At 41.2% G+C, this 17,331-nt stretch overlaps 1 protein-coding gene across 13 annotated transcripts in view; it reads right to left on the bottom strand.

The window, feature by feature from the left end:
- Positions 1-14,131: 14,131 nt before the first annotated feature.
- Positions 14,132-17,331, bottom strand: part of TAB2 (TGF-beta activated kinase 1 (MAP3K7) binding protein 2) — a 91,247-nt gene continuing 88,047 nt past the window's right edge. For 12 of the 13 annotated variants that reach the window (XM_077998413.1, XM_077998405.1, XM_077998406.1 and 9 more), the window contains one exon: positions 14,140-16,183. In XM_077998413.1, coding sequence (XP_077854539.1) covers positions 16,041-16,183 — 143 coding nt within the window. In that variant the 3' untranslated portion in view covers positions 14,140-16,040. 13 annotated transcript variants of the gene reach the window in all.

The raw sequence follows: 17,331 nt of genomic DNA, 5'->3' as shown, positions 1-17,331 counted from the left end.
CCCTTGATCACAGGGTACCAAGTGGCCAGGCATCCAGAAGTGTCTACTATGAGCTGGGTTCTGCCAGATTCACAAGTCGTAAAGTTGAATGGCCCCACCATCAGTCCATTTCACGGGGGGCATGGAGGGTCAGGCCCAGCAGAATCAGATGGCACAAGGTTGCATGAGCCAGGAAGGAGGTCCTGACTTCCTGTCACTCCCTTCCTCAGCTCACACCTATGGCCACCAGGGAGGGTCCTATACAACCAGTTAAGGAGGGGGACAGAGCCCAAACTTGGTTTAAGGGTGGGTCAGCTCAGCATGGGGGTACAAGCTGAAAATGCATGGTGACTACATTCCAGTGACATGGGGTGGCTGTGAGTGTCAGTGGAGGGAAAACCTTTTCTCTGGGTGGAACAACGAGCAGTGCCCCTGGCCATCCACTTTGAGTAGAAAGAGAAGTGGCTCAAGGCAAGACCCTGCTCACTGAGGCCAGCCGAGCTGCTCCTGCCTCTGACTTCCCAGCCCGCCAGCACCAATGCCAAGCCTCTTGGTGGGACGGCTCTGCGAGGACAGCCACCCGCGACTCCATTCGGTCCAATCTACTCATACACCACCCCCTGCGACTGCTAAGCTGGGCAAACTGTGCCTGTAGAAGCCCCTTCTGCACTCGATCGCTGCTGCTGGGCAGGGCAGTGTGGAACAGGACCTGTGAAGTCACTGTGAAGGGGATGCCGTCCCCTGCTGGGCAGTGAGGGTGTCCGTGCCTGTGGGTAGGGCACACAGTACCACGGCTGTGCCCAGGATTCCTACAGGCTGTTTCTAGCCACGGACCAGCACAGTGGGTGCTGATGCAGGTCACCCATAAAGACAGCTGCAGCTCGAGGGCTCCCACAGCCCTTTCTCAGCCTGGCACAGCAGCCCAGGAGCCTGTCCATCTGGTCTTTCCTTCTCCCATTCCCCATGTACCCCTTCTCTCTGTGCCTCTAGCCAGGCCTCGGTGGCTGCTGCAGCTGAGCTGTTTTTTGGATGTAAAAGATCCATCGTCGACCCATTTCTCAAGGGGTGTAGGTCTATAACGAAATTTGAAAATGTTCAAATAAAAGACAGCCTTAAAAAATCAGTTAAGCTGGCCAGGTGCAATGGCTTATGCCCGGAATCCCGGTACTTCGGGAGGCTGAGGCGGCAGATTACCTGAGATCAGGAGTTGGAGCCTGGTCAACATGGCAAAATCCTGTCTCTACTAAAAATACAAAAAAAAAAAAAAAAAATTAGCCTGGTGTGGTGGCACATGCCTGTAATCCCAGCTACTCAGGAGGCGGAGGCAGGAGAATCGCTTGAACCCAGGAGGTGGAGGTTGCCGTGAGCCGAGATTGTGCCACTGCACTCCAGCCTGGGTGACAAAAGCGAAACTCCACCTCAGAAAAAAAAAAAATAAATTTAGCTCTGTAAGAATTCAGTATTTTGTTCTTTTAAAAAAAAAATTTGCTACAAATCACTGAAAAAAAAATCAGTTCTGGATTGGGGATGATGTGAAGTCTGGCCTCTGAGAACCACAGGTATAAAACGCACTGGGCACTCCTGGTTTCCCCAGCACAGGTGGAAGTTTGCCCTTATATGGTGGTAACTGATGCGTATTTTTCTCATGTCTGCTTTGTAGATGGGCACACGTTAAGTGTAAATGCCCTAACACAGCAAATGGAGGTGGTGGGGAAGTACCTATTGTAGGCAGAACTTCATTCTCATGCAGCAAAGGTGATGGCTTCACTCTGGTTTTCAAACAGCCTCTTCTGAGACAGAGTTGGGAGAGGACGGCAGGAGGGCTTGGACCCCGACTGCTCCCTGCAGCCCAGAAGCCCTGCAGTGAAGCTGTTGTTTCCTCTGCTTGGCTCTCATGTCCTATGATCAATAATCAGGCACTTTGAAGTTGGCTGGACCTCATTTGTGCTGTCTTTTGGAATTAATTGAAACCTTAATACTCTGCTCTAATAGTTTCTTTTGAACTATGGAAATAGCAGCCCTGTAAGAAAATATTTCTGAAGGGAATGCTGAAAATAGCTTAAACTTTTCTCTGTAAAGTTTTTCCCGGTGAGCAATGTTTTTAACTGAAAATGTTCCCTTGTAATTATGCCTCTGTCTGTATTTGTGCTTTTCTTTTGCTTGACTTCCATTCTGTTTATTCAGCAGTTAAGGGCCATGCCACAGTGATCAGCTGACCGAAGGACAGCCTCGTGATGTGCTTAGAAAGCAAGAAAGTGGAGCCCAAATAAAGAAACCAGACGCGCGGCTTCCCTCCCCAACACAGCAGTTAACGTGGAGAGGAATGATCTTTCTGAGATGCCCTCCACTCTCCCTTTCCTATTAAAGATGGGAGAGAGACAGAGAGAGAGAGAGAGCGTGAGCGCGAGCGAGAGAGAGCGAGAGATCAGATGATCAGATTTAGGAATCCATCCAACCTAAAACAAAGAAAAAAGAAATCATCAGATGTGGCTGAGGTACCACAACTGCAAGACGCTGCTAGTGCAGTATCTGGAGCAGAAGCCGCCGGCCTTCAGGGAGTTGTGGCCCAAAGCTGTTACTTCCCATTTCTCTTTCCACCCCACCTCAACAACAGCAGCAACATCACAGGCAAAATCAGTACCAAGTACTTAAAAGCTAATTTTTATTTCTTTTTAAAATTGTTTTTATTTTTTAGCATTTAGCAACACCCCTTGACTAATGAGTTTCTTTATTATATCACAAAAAGCAGAAGCCAGGAAAAGCATTAAGGTTTTAGGTTTATAGTTTTTTTTAGTAAAGTTCCCTTGCATCTATTTCTTATTTGTTTATTATTAAGACAGGGTCTCAGTCTATCACTCAGGCTGGAGTGCAGTGGCATGATCATGGCTCACTGTAGCCTCAAACTCCCAGGCTCAAGGGATCGTCCCACATTCAACCTCCCGGGCAGCTGGGACGACAGGTGCACCACCACACCTGGCTAATTAAATTTTTTTTTTTTTTTTTTTTTTGTAGAGACGGGGTGCTGCTCACGCTGGTTTCAAACTCCTGGCCTCAAGCAATCCTCCCTCCTTGGCCTTTCAGTGTTGTGGTTATAGGCATGAGCCACCCCACCTGCCTCCTTCTCATTTCAGAATTTTATTTATTCTTCTGGATTTGAACATATGCTACTAAAGAGGGAATCTACAATGAAAATAAAGCAAGACCACTCTCAAAGCACATGGCAGCACCTGGAGCAGGGTCTTCAGCATGCACAGGGCCTGACAGCCAGTCCAGGCCCAGGGGAGCCAGGACGGTAGGTGAACACAGGGGTCTTTGTGTCTTGTTCACTGCGGTATCCCCAGAACCCAGGCCAGGCTTGGCACATGGGATGGCACTCTGAGTGAAGCAAATACAAGTAAGATTTCTAAATCAAGGCTTAACTCTGGGAAGCAGAGGTGTCTGATAGTTGTCTGGGATTTGTTAGGCAGCATAAGATGCTACATAGTGAATGTGACCAGAGTTAGTTTTATATAAAAGAGAATCACTGGACATACAGTCAGTCAGCCCTCTGAATCTGCGGGTTCTGCATCTGTGGATCAAACATATTAGGAAGACAAACATATTAGGAAAAAAATACCATAATAGAATATAAGCTGGGTGTGGTGACTCACGTCTGTAATCCCAGCACTTTGGGGGAGGCTGAGGTGGGAGGATTGCTTGAGGCCACGGGTTCGAGACCAGCCGGGCAGCACAGGGAGACTGCACCACTGCAAAAAATAAAAAAATTAACTGGTGTGGTAGCGTGCACCTGTGGTCCCAGCTATTTGGGAGACTAAGATGGGAGGATCACTTGAGCTGGGGAAGTCGAAGCTGCAGGGAGCCATGATCATGCTACTGCACTGCAGCCTGGGTGACAGAGCAAGACCCCATCTCAAACAAAAAAAAACAAACAAACAAAAAATAAAGACCAATACAATATAACAACTATTTACAGAGCATTTCCATTGTATTAGGTATTATAGGTAGTCTAGAGCTGATTTAAAGCGCAGGGGAGGATGGGCATAGGTTATATGCAAATACAACGCCATTTTATATCAGGAACTTGAGCATCCGAGGGTTCGGTATCCATGGAGGTTCTCGAGTAAAACCTCTGTGGATTCCGAGGGATGACTGAATATTTTAATGGAAAAGATACTCGAAAACAGAACTAGAGGTAGGCAGCTCCCTGGAGAACATCTCTTTAATCCAAGCTGTGAGGAGGCCAGAGGCCATGCCTGCAGGACGTCCATCCCTGACGTTGGTATCCCTTTATCGACCATCAAATAGTGGTTGCATGGGAGTGTGGGCACCACTAGGACAAGGCAGCTCTTTCCTCCCTCAAAAGAGTGATCCTCAGCAAGGACCGGAAGACCAAAGTACCAGGATGGCATGGATCTTGGTGTACATATGGCAACATTCACTTGCACAGTCAGTGGGTCACACCGAGCTCCCTGGAAGAAAATGATGACGACACAATGCTCCTAACACAGGGTGACCACAAGCAGTTATCTTTCTTAGCATTAATTCAGTAGTGTTATGGTTGGAGAAGAAAACCATGCAGATATGTGGTGATATATTATAGAGGAACTGGCATATATATTACTAGTATAAAGTGAGTTTTAAATAAAACCGAAGTTAGCAACAGTATGGGTAATGGACTATCACACAGGAGGGCATCTCGTAGCTTTGGCTTTAGATACGACAAGGTTCTGTTTCACATCTGATCATTACTAAGGCAGTACCTCGTGGGTAGCTTGCTTTGTGTTCTGCTTTTCCCCTCGTTGGTCTTTCTCATGGATGTAAACACAGTAAACATTTCGTCTCCTAAAGATTTTTAAAAACATTATTTTTATTAATTTTTTTGAGACAGGGTCTCACTCTGTCACATAGGCTGGAGTGCAGTGGTACAATCTCAGCTCACTGCAGCCTTGACCTCCCCGTTCTTAAGCAATCCTCCTGCCTAAGCCTCCAGAGTAGCTGGGACTACAGGTGTACAGGTACCCCATGCCTGGCTAATTTTTTTTCTTTTTTTTTCTTCTTCTTCTTCTTCTTTTTTTTTTTTGTAGAGATGAGGTCCCACTATGTGGCCCAGGCTGGTATTTGTTCCTTTTTACTGCTGAGTAGCATTCCAATATGTAGACACACCAGCATCTGTTTACCATCCACTGTTGGTGAACATTTGGGTGGTTTCCAGTTTTTGGCCACTATGAATAAAGCTGCTCTCAACATTTAAGTCTTTATATGGACTGATTTCTTCATTCCTCTTGGGGAAATTATCCCCAAGCTTTTCATGGCTAATTTTTGCCCATTTCATTAAGTACACTCTTACTTGTCCTCCACAGAATATATATTTTCCATCTTATCTTCCCCAGCTTTTAGCCAAACAAGGTTACCTGCAGATCCCTATACCACCCCTAGAGTTTCTAAACTCCACCATAGCTCACACTGTTTCCTGTGTCTGGAATGTTTCCCCCTCTGTCAGAGTCTCACCCACCATTTGAGTCTCATCTCAAATGCCTCCTTTTCATTAACTGTCCCTGACTCAACCACGAGAAATTGTCTCTCTTCACTGAACTTTGTAGCTTTTTGTATAGCACCTGCCCACAGTTAATCTCATTATTAATAAGTGGTAGTTATGTTCTATAAAGTCTCCACAAACACTGATTTAGCAAAGAGTCAACAGTGACTTGCTCCTAGGGGAAATGCAGGGTTAGGTTCCCACGAGCCTCTGCCCATGATATTTTCACCAGCCCATGAATACATGACCTTGTTTTATGTGTTTCTGTTTAAAGATACTTTATTAATGAACATTGAACTCATAACCAATGGGGCTACAACTTGCGCATGAACAGTTTTCTAACACGTATTTTCTCGCTAAGGCCCATCCTGGCATTCTTGGGCTTACACTAGACAGCATTTCAGCAATGTTAAGGGCGTTTTAAACTGCAAAATCACCAATAAAAATGCAAAAAACGTATCACTAAATAGACTGCAGAAAGGACACTTGGTTCACAGTACAGGAGCTGACACAAGAGGCAGACCATTGTGTGGCTTGACCTGAGATGGGAATACGAGCATTGGGTGACTGAAATTTGTCACTGTTCTACACATATCTGCAAAGGACTATGAAAGTGCCATGAAAATTTTTAGTGAATAGGCAAATTCACAAACGAATCCACAGATAATGACTGTACTTGCATGCTTACTTCTCCTTTATGAGCTCTAAGATGGTGACTGTCTCCCATGTCATCAAACACACTGCCTGACATGGCAGGAATGTGATATTGAAAAGCATTTGTAGAAAATCATAGAAAAATAAAGATAGATCCTGTCATCAAATTTATAACATAAAATTTGTTGCCCACGTACTATGTGCCAGGCCTAAGCTAGGAGCAGGGTACAAAGCAGTGAAGGAAATGAGAGAATGTGGCTAAGATTAGGAAGACTAGCAAAAGGAGGAAGTAGAAAAGTTGAAATGTGAAATTTTTGAAATATAAAGATGATTCTGCAGATTGAGAGCTGATAAATTACTATCGCTACCTTAGAACAAACTGGAATCAAAGGGACAAGATGACAGCTGACCTAAGGTTTTCAGTGAGTACTACTTATTCTTTACTTGTTTCCAAATTTGGGAGCCCCTTGTTTCTTGTAATGTGAAGCCAGTAGTTACCTGTTAACTGTTAGCATATTAATAATAAACAGTAGATGCTGGGCGCAGTAGCTCACGCCTGTAATCCCAGCACTTTGGGAGGCTGAGGCGGGCAGATCACCTAAGTTCAGGAGTTCAAGACCAGCCTGGCCAACATGGTGAAACCCTGTCTCTACTAAAATATAAAAATTAGCTGGGCATGATGGCAGGTGCCTGTAATCCCAGCTACTCGGGAGGCTGAGACGGGAGAATCGCTTGAACCCGGGAGACAGTGGTTGCAGTGAGCCAAGATTGCGCCACTGCACTCCAGCCTGGGTGGCTGAGCTAGACTCTGTCTCAAAACAAAACAAAACAAAATAAGCAGTAGAAAGGAAAGAGATTGTAGTTAATAGAGTAATACAGGTGGAAGTTTAAAAATCTTTGCTGCGTGTTTTTGTCATTTGATATTGAATATAATCATGTTTTGAGATACTTCATAACAAAAATCACCTATTGTCATTCACTGGAATGGAAATTGCACATATTGCTTCTCATTCATTACCTTAGCAGAGGTTGGTTGTCTGGGTTAGCAAATTGGTGTTCTAAGATTTGTATGCTGTTTTATTACAAAAATAATTTGGCAGTTCAGCAAAAGGGCATGTGAAAGACTTCTGTTAAAAACTAAAAGGTAGTAGTTAAGACTTCAGTTCAGATAATAAAATGTAGGCTTGTTTCATGTCACTCACCATCAGGCAATGTCTTGGTTATCAGACCAATGGAGTATAACCAGTGGAGTCTCTGCTCTCCACTGCTAATCCTTTAGTCAGAAGCCTGGCTTGTCACCTTTCTTAGGAAAGAAGACAGGATTATTACATACTTTGTATTTAATTTTCTTCTTTCTTTCCTTTTCTCTTGACCAGTGTTCTCCAGAAAAATATTCTCCCATGTCCCTGTGCTTCAATTTTGAGGGAAAAAAAAAAAGACATTCATTATGTCTAAGAAGAAGCCACTCAAACATTTAGGTCCATGAAAAAGCAAACTTTAAACTTTGAAGTAAAGTTAGATGTAACAGAGGCCTCAGGTTGAAATGCCAATTTCTGAATTTTCCAGAATATCCACAAAGATCTCTACTTCTTCATTCCCCTCTGGCACCACACGGAAGATACCAGAAACATTATTTCTTGGTTTCATTGTTACATTTATGTATCCCAATAGTATGCCTGTGCTTATTTCAGTTTTTCAAATGCAAAGCATTCCAGCTAATTAGTGGGCTGGCCTGGGAACCTACTGCTTGTAATACTAGTTCTAGGGGAAAATACACACTACATTCAAAATGGCTGTACACACTGGTTAACTTGAATAAATGTTAGAAATTAACTTGGACTTCACGTTAAGTAAGAGTCATTATCATCAAGTCTGGGTGCGGTGGGGCGCGTTTGTAGTCCCAGCTACTTGGGAGGTTGAGGTGGGAGGATAGTTTGAGCCTAGGAGTTCAAGTCCTGGCTGGGCAACATAGTGAAAACCCATCTTAAATAAAAAAAGAATCATCATCAACTACTGACCTTTTGCCACATATGAAGATATTTGCTATGGGGACACAAAGACACACCTGCCCTGACAGTCATACCTTGGAGATATTGCAGGTTTGGTTCCAGACCACCATAATAAGGTATCACAATACAGTCACATGAATTTTTTGGTTTCCCAGTGCACATAAAATTATGTTTACACTGTACTGCAGCCTATTAAGTGTGCAACAGCATTATGTCTAAAAACAAAATATACATTCCTTAATTAAAAATACTTTACTACTAAGAAATGTTAACAATCATCTGAGCCTTCAGCAAGTCATAATCTTCTTGCTGGTGGAGGGTCTTGATGGTCGCTGAGCGATCAGGGTGGTGGCTGCTGAAGGATGGGGTGACTGGGGCAATTTCTTAAAATAAGACAACAATGAGGCTTGCTGCAGCAACTCTTTCTTTCATGAAAGATTTCTCTGTAGAATGTGTTGCTGTTTGGTAGCATTTTACCCACAGTAAATTGGAATCAATCCTCTCAAACCCTGTGGCTGCTTATTAACTAAGTTCATGTAATATCCTAAATCCTTTGTTGTCATTTCAATAATGTTCACAGCATCTTCGCCAGGAGGAGATTCCATCTCAAGATACCACTTTCTTTGCTCACCCATAAACAGCAACTCCTTATTTGTTCAAGTTTGATCATGACAGTGCAGCAATTCAGTCCCATCTTCACGCTCCACTGTTAATTCTAGTTCTCTTGCTATTTCCACGTCTGCGGTGACTTCCTCCACTGAAGTCTTGAAGCCCTCAAAGTCATCCATGAGGGTTGAAATCAACTTCTTTCAAACTCCTATTAGTGTTGATATTTTGACCTCCTCCCATGAATCACGAATGTTCTTAATGTCATCTAAAATGGGGAATTCTTTCCAGGTTTTCAGTTTACTCTGTCCAGATCCATTAGAGGAATCACTATCAATGGCAGCTACAGCCTTATGAAATGTATTTCTTAAGTGATAAGACTTCAAAATCTAAATTATTCCTTCATCCACAGGCTGCAAAATGGATACATTAGCAGGCATGAAAACAGTAATCTCCTTGTACATCTCCATCAGAGCTCTTGGGTGACCAAGTGCATTGTCAGTGAACAGTAATATTTTGAAAGAATTTTTTTTTTTTTTTTTTTTCCCTGAGCAGTAAGTCTCAACAGTGGGCTTAAAATAATTCAGTAAACCATGTTATAAACAGATGTGCTGCCATCCAGGCTCTGTTGTTCCATTTCTGGAGCACAGAGAGCGTATATTTAGCATAACTCTTAAGAGCCCTAGGATTTTTGGAATGGTCAATGTGCATTGGCTTCAACTTCAAGTCACCAGCTGCATTAGCCCCTAACAAGAGAGTCAGCCTGTCCTTTGAAGCCAGGCATTGATCTCTCTTCTCTAGCTATGAAAGTCCTGGATGGCATCTCGACACCTTCTTCCACCTTAAGGCTGTTTCATCTACATGGAAAATCTGTTGTTTCATGTAGCCACATTATCTTAGTTTGATCTTCTGGATAACTTGATGTGGCGTCTACATTGGCACTTACTGCTTCACCTGGCACTTTTATGTTATGAAGATAGCTTCTTTCTGTAAATCTCATGAACCAACTTCTGTTATTGTCAAACTTTCTTCTGCAGCTTCCTCACTTCTCTCATAGAATTGAAGAGTTAGGGCCTTTCTCTGGATTAAGCCTTGGCCTAAGGGAGTGTTGTGGCTGGTCTGCCTTTCTATCCAGACGATTAAAACTCTCCGTATCAGCAATAGGCTGCTTCACTTTCTTATCACTTGTGTTCACTGAAGTAGCACGACTAATTTCCTTTGAGAACTTTTCCTTTGCATTCACAACATGGCTGTTCGGTGCAAGAGGCCTAGCTTTCAGGCTATCTTGGCTTTCAACATGCCTTCCTCACTAAGCTTAACCATTTCTAGTTTTTGATTTAATGTGAAACGTGTGACTTTTCCTTTCACTTAAAGTTAGAAGCCACTGTCAGGTTATTAATTGGCCTAATTTCAATACTGTTGTGTCTCAGGGAATAGGAGGCCCAAGGAGAGGGAGAAAGAGAGGGGAATGACTGGTTGGTGAACAGTCAGAACACACACATTGGCTGGGTACAGTGGCTCACGCCTGTAATCCCAGCACTTTGGGAGGCTGAGGCAGGCAGATCATGAGGTCAGGAGATCGAGACCATGTTGGCTAACACGGTGAAACCCTGTCTCTACTACAAATACAAAAACTTAGCTGGGCGTGGTGGCAAACACCTGTAGTCCCAGCTACTTGGGAGGCCAAGGCAGGAGAATCACTTGAACCAAGGAGGCGGAGGTTGCAGTGCACCGAGATTGCGCCACTGCACTCCAGCCTGGCAACAGAGTGAGACTCCGTCCCAAAAACAAACAAAAAAACACATATTATCAAGTATTGGTTAAGTCTCACACAGACATGGTTCAAATATCAATTAAGCCTTAACGTGGATATGCTTCGTGGTGCCCCAGAACAATTATAACATCAAAGATCACAGATCACAAATCATAACGAATATAACAGTAATGAGAGTTTGAAATATTGTGAGACTCACCAAAACGTAATACAAAAGACACAGGGGTACATGCTGCTGAAAAAAATGGCACCAATAAATTTGCTCAATGCAAGGTTACCTCAATTTGTAAAACCTTCAATTTGTAAAAAACACTTCTGTGAGGTGCAATAAAGTGACACACAATAAAACAATGTATGTCTGCATCTAAGTGGAGAGGTCAAAGTAGCAATGAGTGCCCAGTAGGCAGAAAATATAGCAAGTGCTACGAGAAAAGGTGCAGTTTGGAAAGGTGTCACGATGGTGACCCTTGATCTGATCACTGGAAGTTAAATTTAAGTACAAAGACAAGGCAAATGGCATGGACAAAAGTACACTGGTGGGGAGGTGCAAGGCCTATTAAGGGAAGTGATCAGACCAATTTAGTTTTAAGAGGGCTCTGTTGGAAAGTAATGATCCTGAAGAGACGGGTAAGGAACAAACAAGTGTTACAAGTAAGCCCAGTGAACAATGGGGAAATAATAAAGATTTCTGAACAGGAGCGTGGGCATAGTGTTATTTCTGTAATATACTGTAATCTAGCTGCAGTGTGCAAGGAAAGAGTAAGAACTTGGAATCAATTAGGTCACAGTGTGAAAGGGACAAAGCCTACCAACAATCCATAGATGAGTTCAAAGGTGAAAATTAAAAAAAAAAAAAAATCTGTAGCCAGGTGCAGTGGCATGCATCTGTAGTCCCAGCTACCTGGAAGGCCAAGGTGGGAGGACAGCTTGAACCCAAGAAGAGGCCAGCCGAGGTAACGCAGCAAGACTTTGTCTCCAAAGAACAAAACCAAAAACCACTGGAAAGCATTTCCATGGTGAAGATATGGCAGTCTTTGTTCACGGCTATGAGGATCAATAAACACTTCTGGAATAAGATCAGTAAGCTGTATTGGTTCCACGTCATGTCAGAGGAAGGCTGCCCTCAGAAGAGGAAGAAGGGAGTAAAGAAGGGAATCCGTAAAGAGCGAGGCACTAGAGAGAAGTGTGCTTTGGGTTCATTTTAGGCTTAAAACAAATATGCAGACATGCAAACACTACAGTAAGTTATTTGTTTATCCTGGAGAAATAATTTGTTATACTCCATCATAAAATGTACATTCTTTAGACAGCTGAACATATAATAGAAATATAAACATACCTGATCTTCAGGTCAGCCTTCCAAAGTTTAATCTTTTCAAAGCTACCTACCTTTGACATTGAGGGAACAATTCAATCTCAGTGATTGAAACATCAAATTCTGATCCATTGAGATGTGCCTAGACCAATTCAGATAGATAGCAAACTTACCTGTTAATACTGTTGAGAGAAAAATACTTCAAAACCCATTCATGTAAAAACACGACCCACTTTTAGGACAACGCAGTTCCTAGTCAAAGAGAAGGGGTTGGCTCAGATGATAGTTTTACATTAATCCTTACAACACCCCTGTGAGGTGGGTTTAGCATTAATCTAATTACCTTGGTCCACAAGGAGAGGCAATACAAGCAAGGAACTGTGCCAGGATTACAGAGTAAATCCATGAAGACATCTGAAATCACAGCATTTTGGGCCATGAGGATCACTTGAGGTCAGGAATCGAGGCCAGCCTGGCCAACATGGTGAAACCCTTTCTCTACCAAAAATATAAAAAAAATTAGCCAGGCGTGATGGCGTGCGCCTATGATCTCAGCTACTGGGGAGGCTGAGGCAGGGTAACTGCTTGAACACGGGAGGCGGAGGTTGCAGTGAGCCGAGAATGCTCCACTGCACTACAGCCTGGGTGATAGCGTGAGACTCTGTTTCGTTAAAAACAAACAAACAAAAAAAATTGGTTTTCTTAGGCCTTTTCTCTCAGTTGTCTAATTGTATTTTCAGATGGAAGCAATACAAATTAAAATGCAGCTGAGCCATTTCAAGTAAAATGGATATAAAATTGAAGCACCAAAAAAGCTGAAGCCAAAAATATATTCATCTGCCATACAGAAATAGAAGTACTTTGTGATATTATATGGGAAGCTATGCTGATATCCAGCATATAGTTATTAAATCTGGAGCAGTCCCTGGTGCCACTACGTTATTTTCTAGGGCAATATGGCCAACTTCCATTACTCATGGGCTGAATATTTTATCTTTCATTTTTTTTTTTTGAGACAGAGCTGTGCTGTTGCCCAAGCTGGAGTGCAGTGGTGCACTCTCGGCTCACTGCAACCTCCACTTCCTGGGTTCAAGCGATTCTTGTGGCTTAGCCTCCAGAGGATCTGGGACTACAGGCGTGTGCTGCCATGCCTGGTTAATTTTTGTATTTTTAGTAGATGGGGTTTCCCCATGTTGGTCAGCCTGGTCTCAAACTCCTGGCCTCAAGCGATCCACCCACCTTGGCCTCCCAAAGTGCTGGGATTACAGGTGTGAGCCACTGTGCCCAGTCTGAATATTTTATCTCATACTGTTTACCTCTTAAACCTATCCTTGCTCACTAGAATTGCTTGTCAACATTATGTTGGGATAGAGAATACTGGTGACACGTCAGCTAGTTTTGCTATTTACAGCTGCTTTAATAAGTTTAAAGCTAACAATGAGTTTTGGACTACCCGTGCAGCTGATTTTCTGCATAATTTCCCCAATATAAAGTTAATTAATATTAGATCAAAGGCAACACAGGTTGGTCATTTAAACAAAAATTTTGAAAGAAAAATAAAATTTCAAATTTTTTTTCCCATAAATATCCGCAGTGTAACACACATCTTTGTCTAAAGTATTAGTTGTCACAGGAGGCATTTAGCTGACATTTTGTTAATATAAAAATTTTCCTGAGAAGTCTAGTTTACATGAACTGCCAGTTCCTCTACCTTCGAACCCCAAATGACCAACATGTCCAGTCCTCATATTCATTGACAAAGAGTATTTCCTTCCTATTAAAAGATCACTTAAGGAAGACCTTTCTACAACTGCATCATGGCGAGATCAGCAAATGCTAGTTTGTTCTTTTCAGCCTGAGAAAAACACCTGAGTTTTTGTAATTTTTTGAAAACTGTAAATATAAAAATTCTCTTCAAGAGAAGCACCACCATCCTCATGAACTGCATTACACATCAAGGGACAGAACTAATATTAACAAAGTGTTTACTTCAGGTTAAATGGTCCCATAAATCACATTTGTCTTTAACAATGGGGTAAGTTTTGAAAAATCCAAAGGAAATCAAAGGGAAAGCTATCACAAACTATGAAAAAAGAAGTCTAGGGCAACTGATAAAAATACTCCAAGAAATGCAGCTGAATGTCATAGTGTCACAAGGAGACTCTACAGAAGAAGTTTTCTCTGATTTCCATTAATGTTTAAATGATCTGATGTATAAATTATCTCCTGTCCCACAAACTGAAAACAAGTCACAAAATCCACATTAGAATATAAGTTTTTTAATTTTTATAAATAACTTATCTGTTACAAAGATAGTTTACCCAGCTAAATCACAAAACCATCAACTCAAGATATCCAAATTACGTTTTATTAATAAAACAAGTAAAAACTGATTTATCAATCTTCACATAGAACTGCAGATGAAGCTGAAAAACAAGGCCTATTTTTAAAATAAAATGCATCAAACCTAAGGGCTTTGGGTCTACGGTTTAATTACCTAGGATTGTCTTACTTCTTCCCATATACAAAATGCAAAGCCTGAAAGTTAAGGCTCTGACATTCATAGAGATCAACTTTAATAATCCCATTTAAAACACAGCCACTTGCAAACATTTACAGTGGGTGATAGTCTATATTATCTTCCATCCTTTGCTCTATTTCAGCACTTCCCTTAGCCCCATTCTAAGCACTCATATAATTTCATAATTCTGTCCTTTTAAATGCATACTGTTATTTTTTCTTGATTTCATTTAGTTATATACATTCCTGATCATCTGAATATTTATTTTCCTTACAAAAATATATCATCAAAATAAAGAGATGCTTGAGGTTGCTTCAGTGTTCAAGTTTGCTTGTTTTTCTTTTTTTCCAGCTTTTCTTCAGTTGTCCTAAATATGGCTAGCCTTGTTTTATAAATACACATGATACTGTCACCAAGTCAGGATTAGAAATGGACTGCCCCAACAGTAAAGCATTTAAACTTCTCTCCAAAAAAAGGGCTGCAGGTACTGCTGCTGTTGGTGGTTTTGAGACTGTACTTTCCCAATAACAATCGCTTGTGCAAGTTCTGTGGGACACCAAGCAGATGAAGTTTAACCTTGTTGTTCTGTCAGTGGGTTAAAAATATCTTTTGTTTTAAGCTTCCCTGTGGAAGACAAAACACTGTGTTGTGTCACCCACTGCTCAAGTCAGTATTTAATGTGACCTACAGACATCACTTCTGTAATATCATCTGCAATTCACTGTGCAGCATCTCCCTGTCTTCACACAACATTGGAACTCATGAGGGCAAAGTACAGAATAAGCAGAGGAAAGTTATTCTGTGCATAGTTTCATCTCATTAATGCTTTTTTATTTTAAGGCATTGTTCCTCTCAGGTAAGGCGTAAAAAGGGACATGATCGTGCTTAATTACTAAAAGGAAAAAAGAAAATTAGTTAACAAAAGGCTATTACACTATACATATAGAAATATAAGAAAATAATCAAGAAGAAAAGAAATCACTTGAAGCAGACTCGAGAGATCTGTACAGTAGGAAAAGCTTTGGGGGTATTTCACTGCACATTTGTACAGACAATGCATGCTGCTTTCCTTTGCATCTTTAGCCCCTAGATGCTGGCTTCACAGAGTGGAGACGTGTTCAGGGAAGACAAAGACAAGGCCAAGAGTACCACAGATTTCTGAAGTTCTTCCCCTATCCAATGGCACTATGCGGCAGCAAACAGTTCTTAAATAGTTAAACCTTGTTCCTTTTCTTCATGTATGTAGTGTTTCACTGAAAGCTTTACAAATAAAACAAGCTATCATTCTATTCCTTCCTCCTGTCAAAATTCAGTAGTGACATGAGGGGAAAAAAGTAATGGGAACACCTAGGCGTTAACATATTGAGAATTATCCATAATAGGATACTGGTAACACTGTACACAGTTAGGCAGTGGGCAACCAAGTCTTTTAGCAGATTACTTTTCATGTGATGAATTTCAACTGCTCATGACATTATACTGAGGTATTATTAGCTCTGTGGACTGACATTTAACATTAGCACAACACCATCTTGTCACACCTTCAATTTGACAAAATCCTATGTAGCAGTGAAACTTTTTCCCGATGACAGACAAGTTTCTTGAAATTTAGATGTGGTTTTAGAGAAGATACAGGGCCATTTGGCTCAGAAATGCCTGGGCATCTCACACTGTTCACAGCGAATTAAGGCTGGATGGTTCAAAAAAGTACAGGCAGTACAATTCCACTGAGCTCCCTCATCATCTTCTGTGTCTTGAGTCTTTGGTGTTTTGATGATGGACCTTTGATCTGTAAGAAAGAAATGGTTTTATAAGTAAGAAATCACAAAGTCTAAAAAATTACAGACAACTTTAAACACCATTTGTAGTGCACAGCCTGAGGCAGCTTGCTCCCTAAATGAGGCATCTAGCTGAAACTGACACATATGCTTGATCACTACCAACCTCTATCTAGCTGGCACTTCTCCCTCTGGGAAATACAACATGAACATGATGTAATCACCTCCATACCTCCTTAAAGGAGAAAACAGCATCATTATCTCTAATTTATAGTTGAAGAAAGGGTATCTAATTGCAAAGATTCCCATAATACTACTCAAGATTGTAAAAAGGTGTCCTGCTGCAAAACAATACTGTCACTGCACGTAAGTCTCATTAAAGTTAGAGTTTCGTTTCCCACTGCAGTAGTATTTATATTTGTTTTCTACCAGACAGGGAAGTTTTTTTGTTAATTCATGTTCTCTATCTGCCAAAAATGTAAGCCTTGGATGACACAAATAAAATATAAACTAGTATCTAACGTCTTATCCACAGACTCTGGAGAAGTAAATCTATATAAAAATTTTACCATACTTTATTTTTTAAAATCACATTTGGTATCGTAGAGTAGAAAGAACACTAGAATTTACAGTTGTGAGAATGGAGTTCTGTTCCAGGCTCTGCTACTAATTTCTGAATATTTTGCTCCGTGATCTCAGATAAATCATATACATTGTAGGTCTCTTTGTTTCTTACTTATAAAATAAAGGTCACTGGAGCTCTAAGAGACCAATGTTCTAGAATGTTTATATGGATAGTGGTATCTTAAATACAGAGAATAATTATATTCCTCAAAGATTGTCTCTAACAAGCGATCACATTTATAAAACTACTTTTAAAAATTTGGGTCGCACAATGAAATTACAACAGTATTCCTACAAATTAATTTTGGGAGGTTTAAAGTAAAAGGAGCATGCATTGTTGAATTTTTCTGGTCAAGGTTATTAATTCAAAGCATCAAACCTATGTTAAAACAATGTACATTAATATGCAAATTCTACTTACCCTATTGATATCTTTTCTATTTTAAAAGAGAGACATTGTAACAAGTAGATAAAAATATAGAAGTCAAATTTTATGACAAATTTTAAATAATTAAATGATATTTGGTACTCTGTA

This window comes from Macaca mulatta, chromosome 4, assembly GCF_049350105.2.
Source record: "Macaca mulatta isolate MMU2019108-1 chromosome 4, T2T-MMU8v2.0, whole genome shotgun sequence".
Classification (NCBI taxonomy): Eukaryota; Metazoa; Chordata; class Mammalia; order Primates; family Cercopithecidae; genus Macaca; species Macaca mulatta.
Note: the sequence above shows the minus strand (reverse complement) of the source record. Positions and strands in the feature narration are given on the sequence as shown.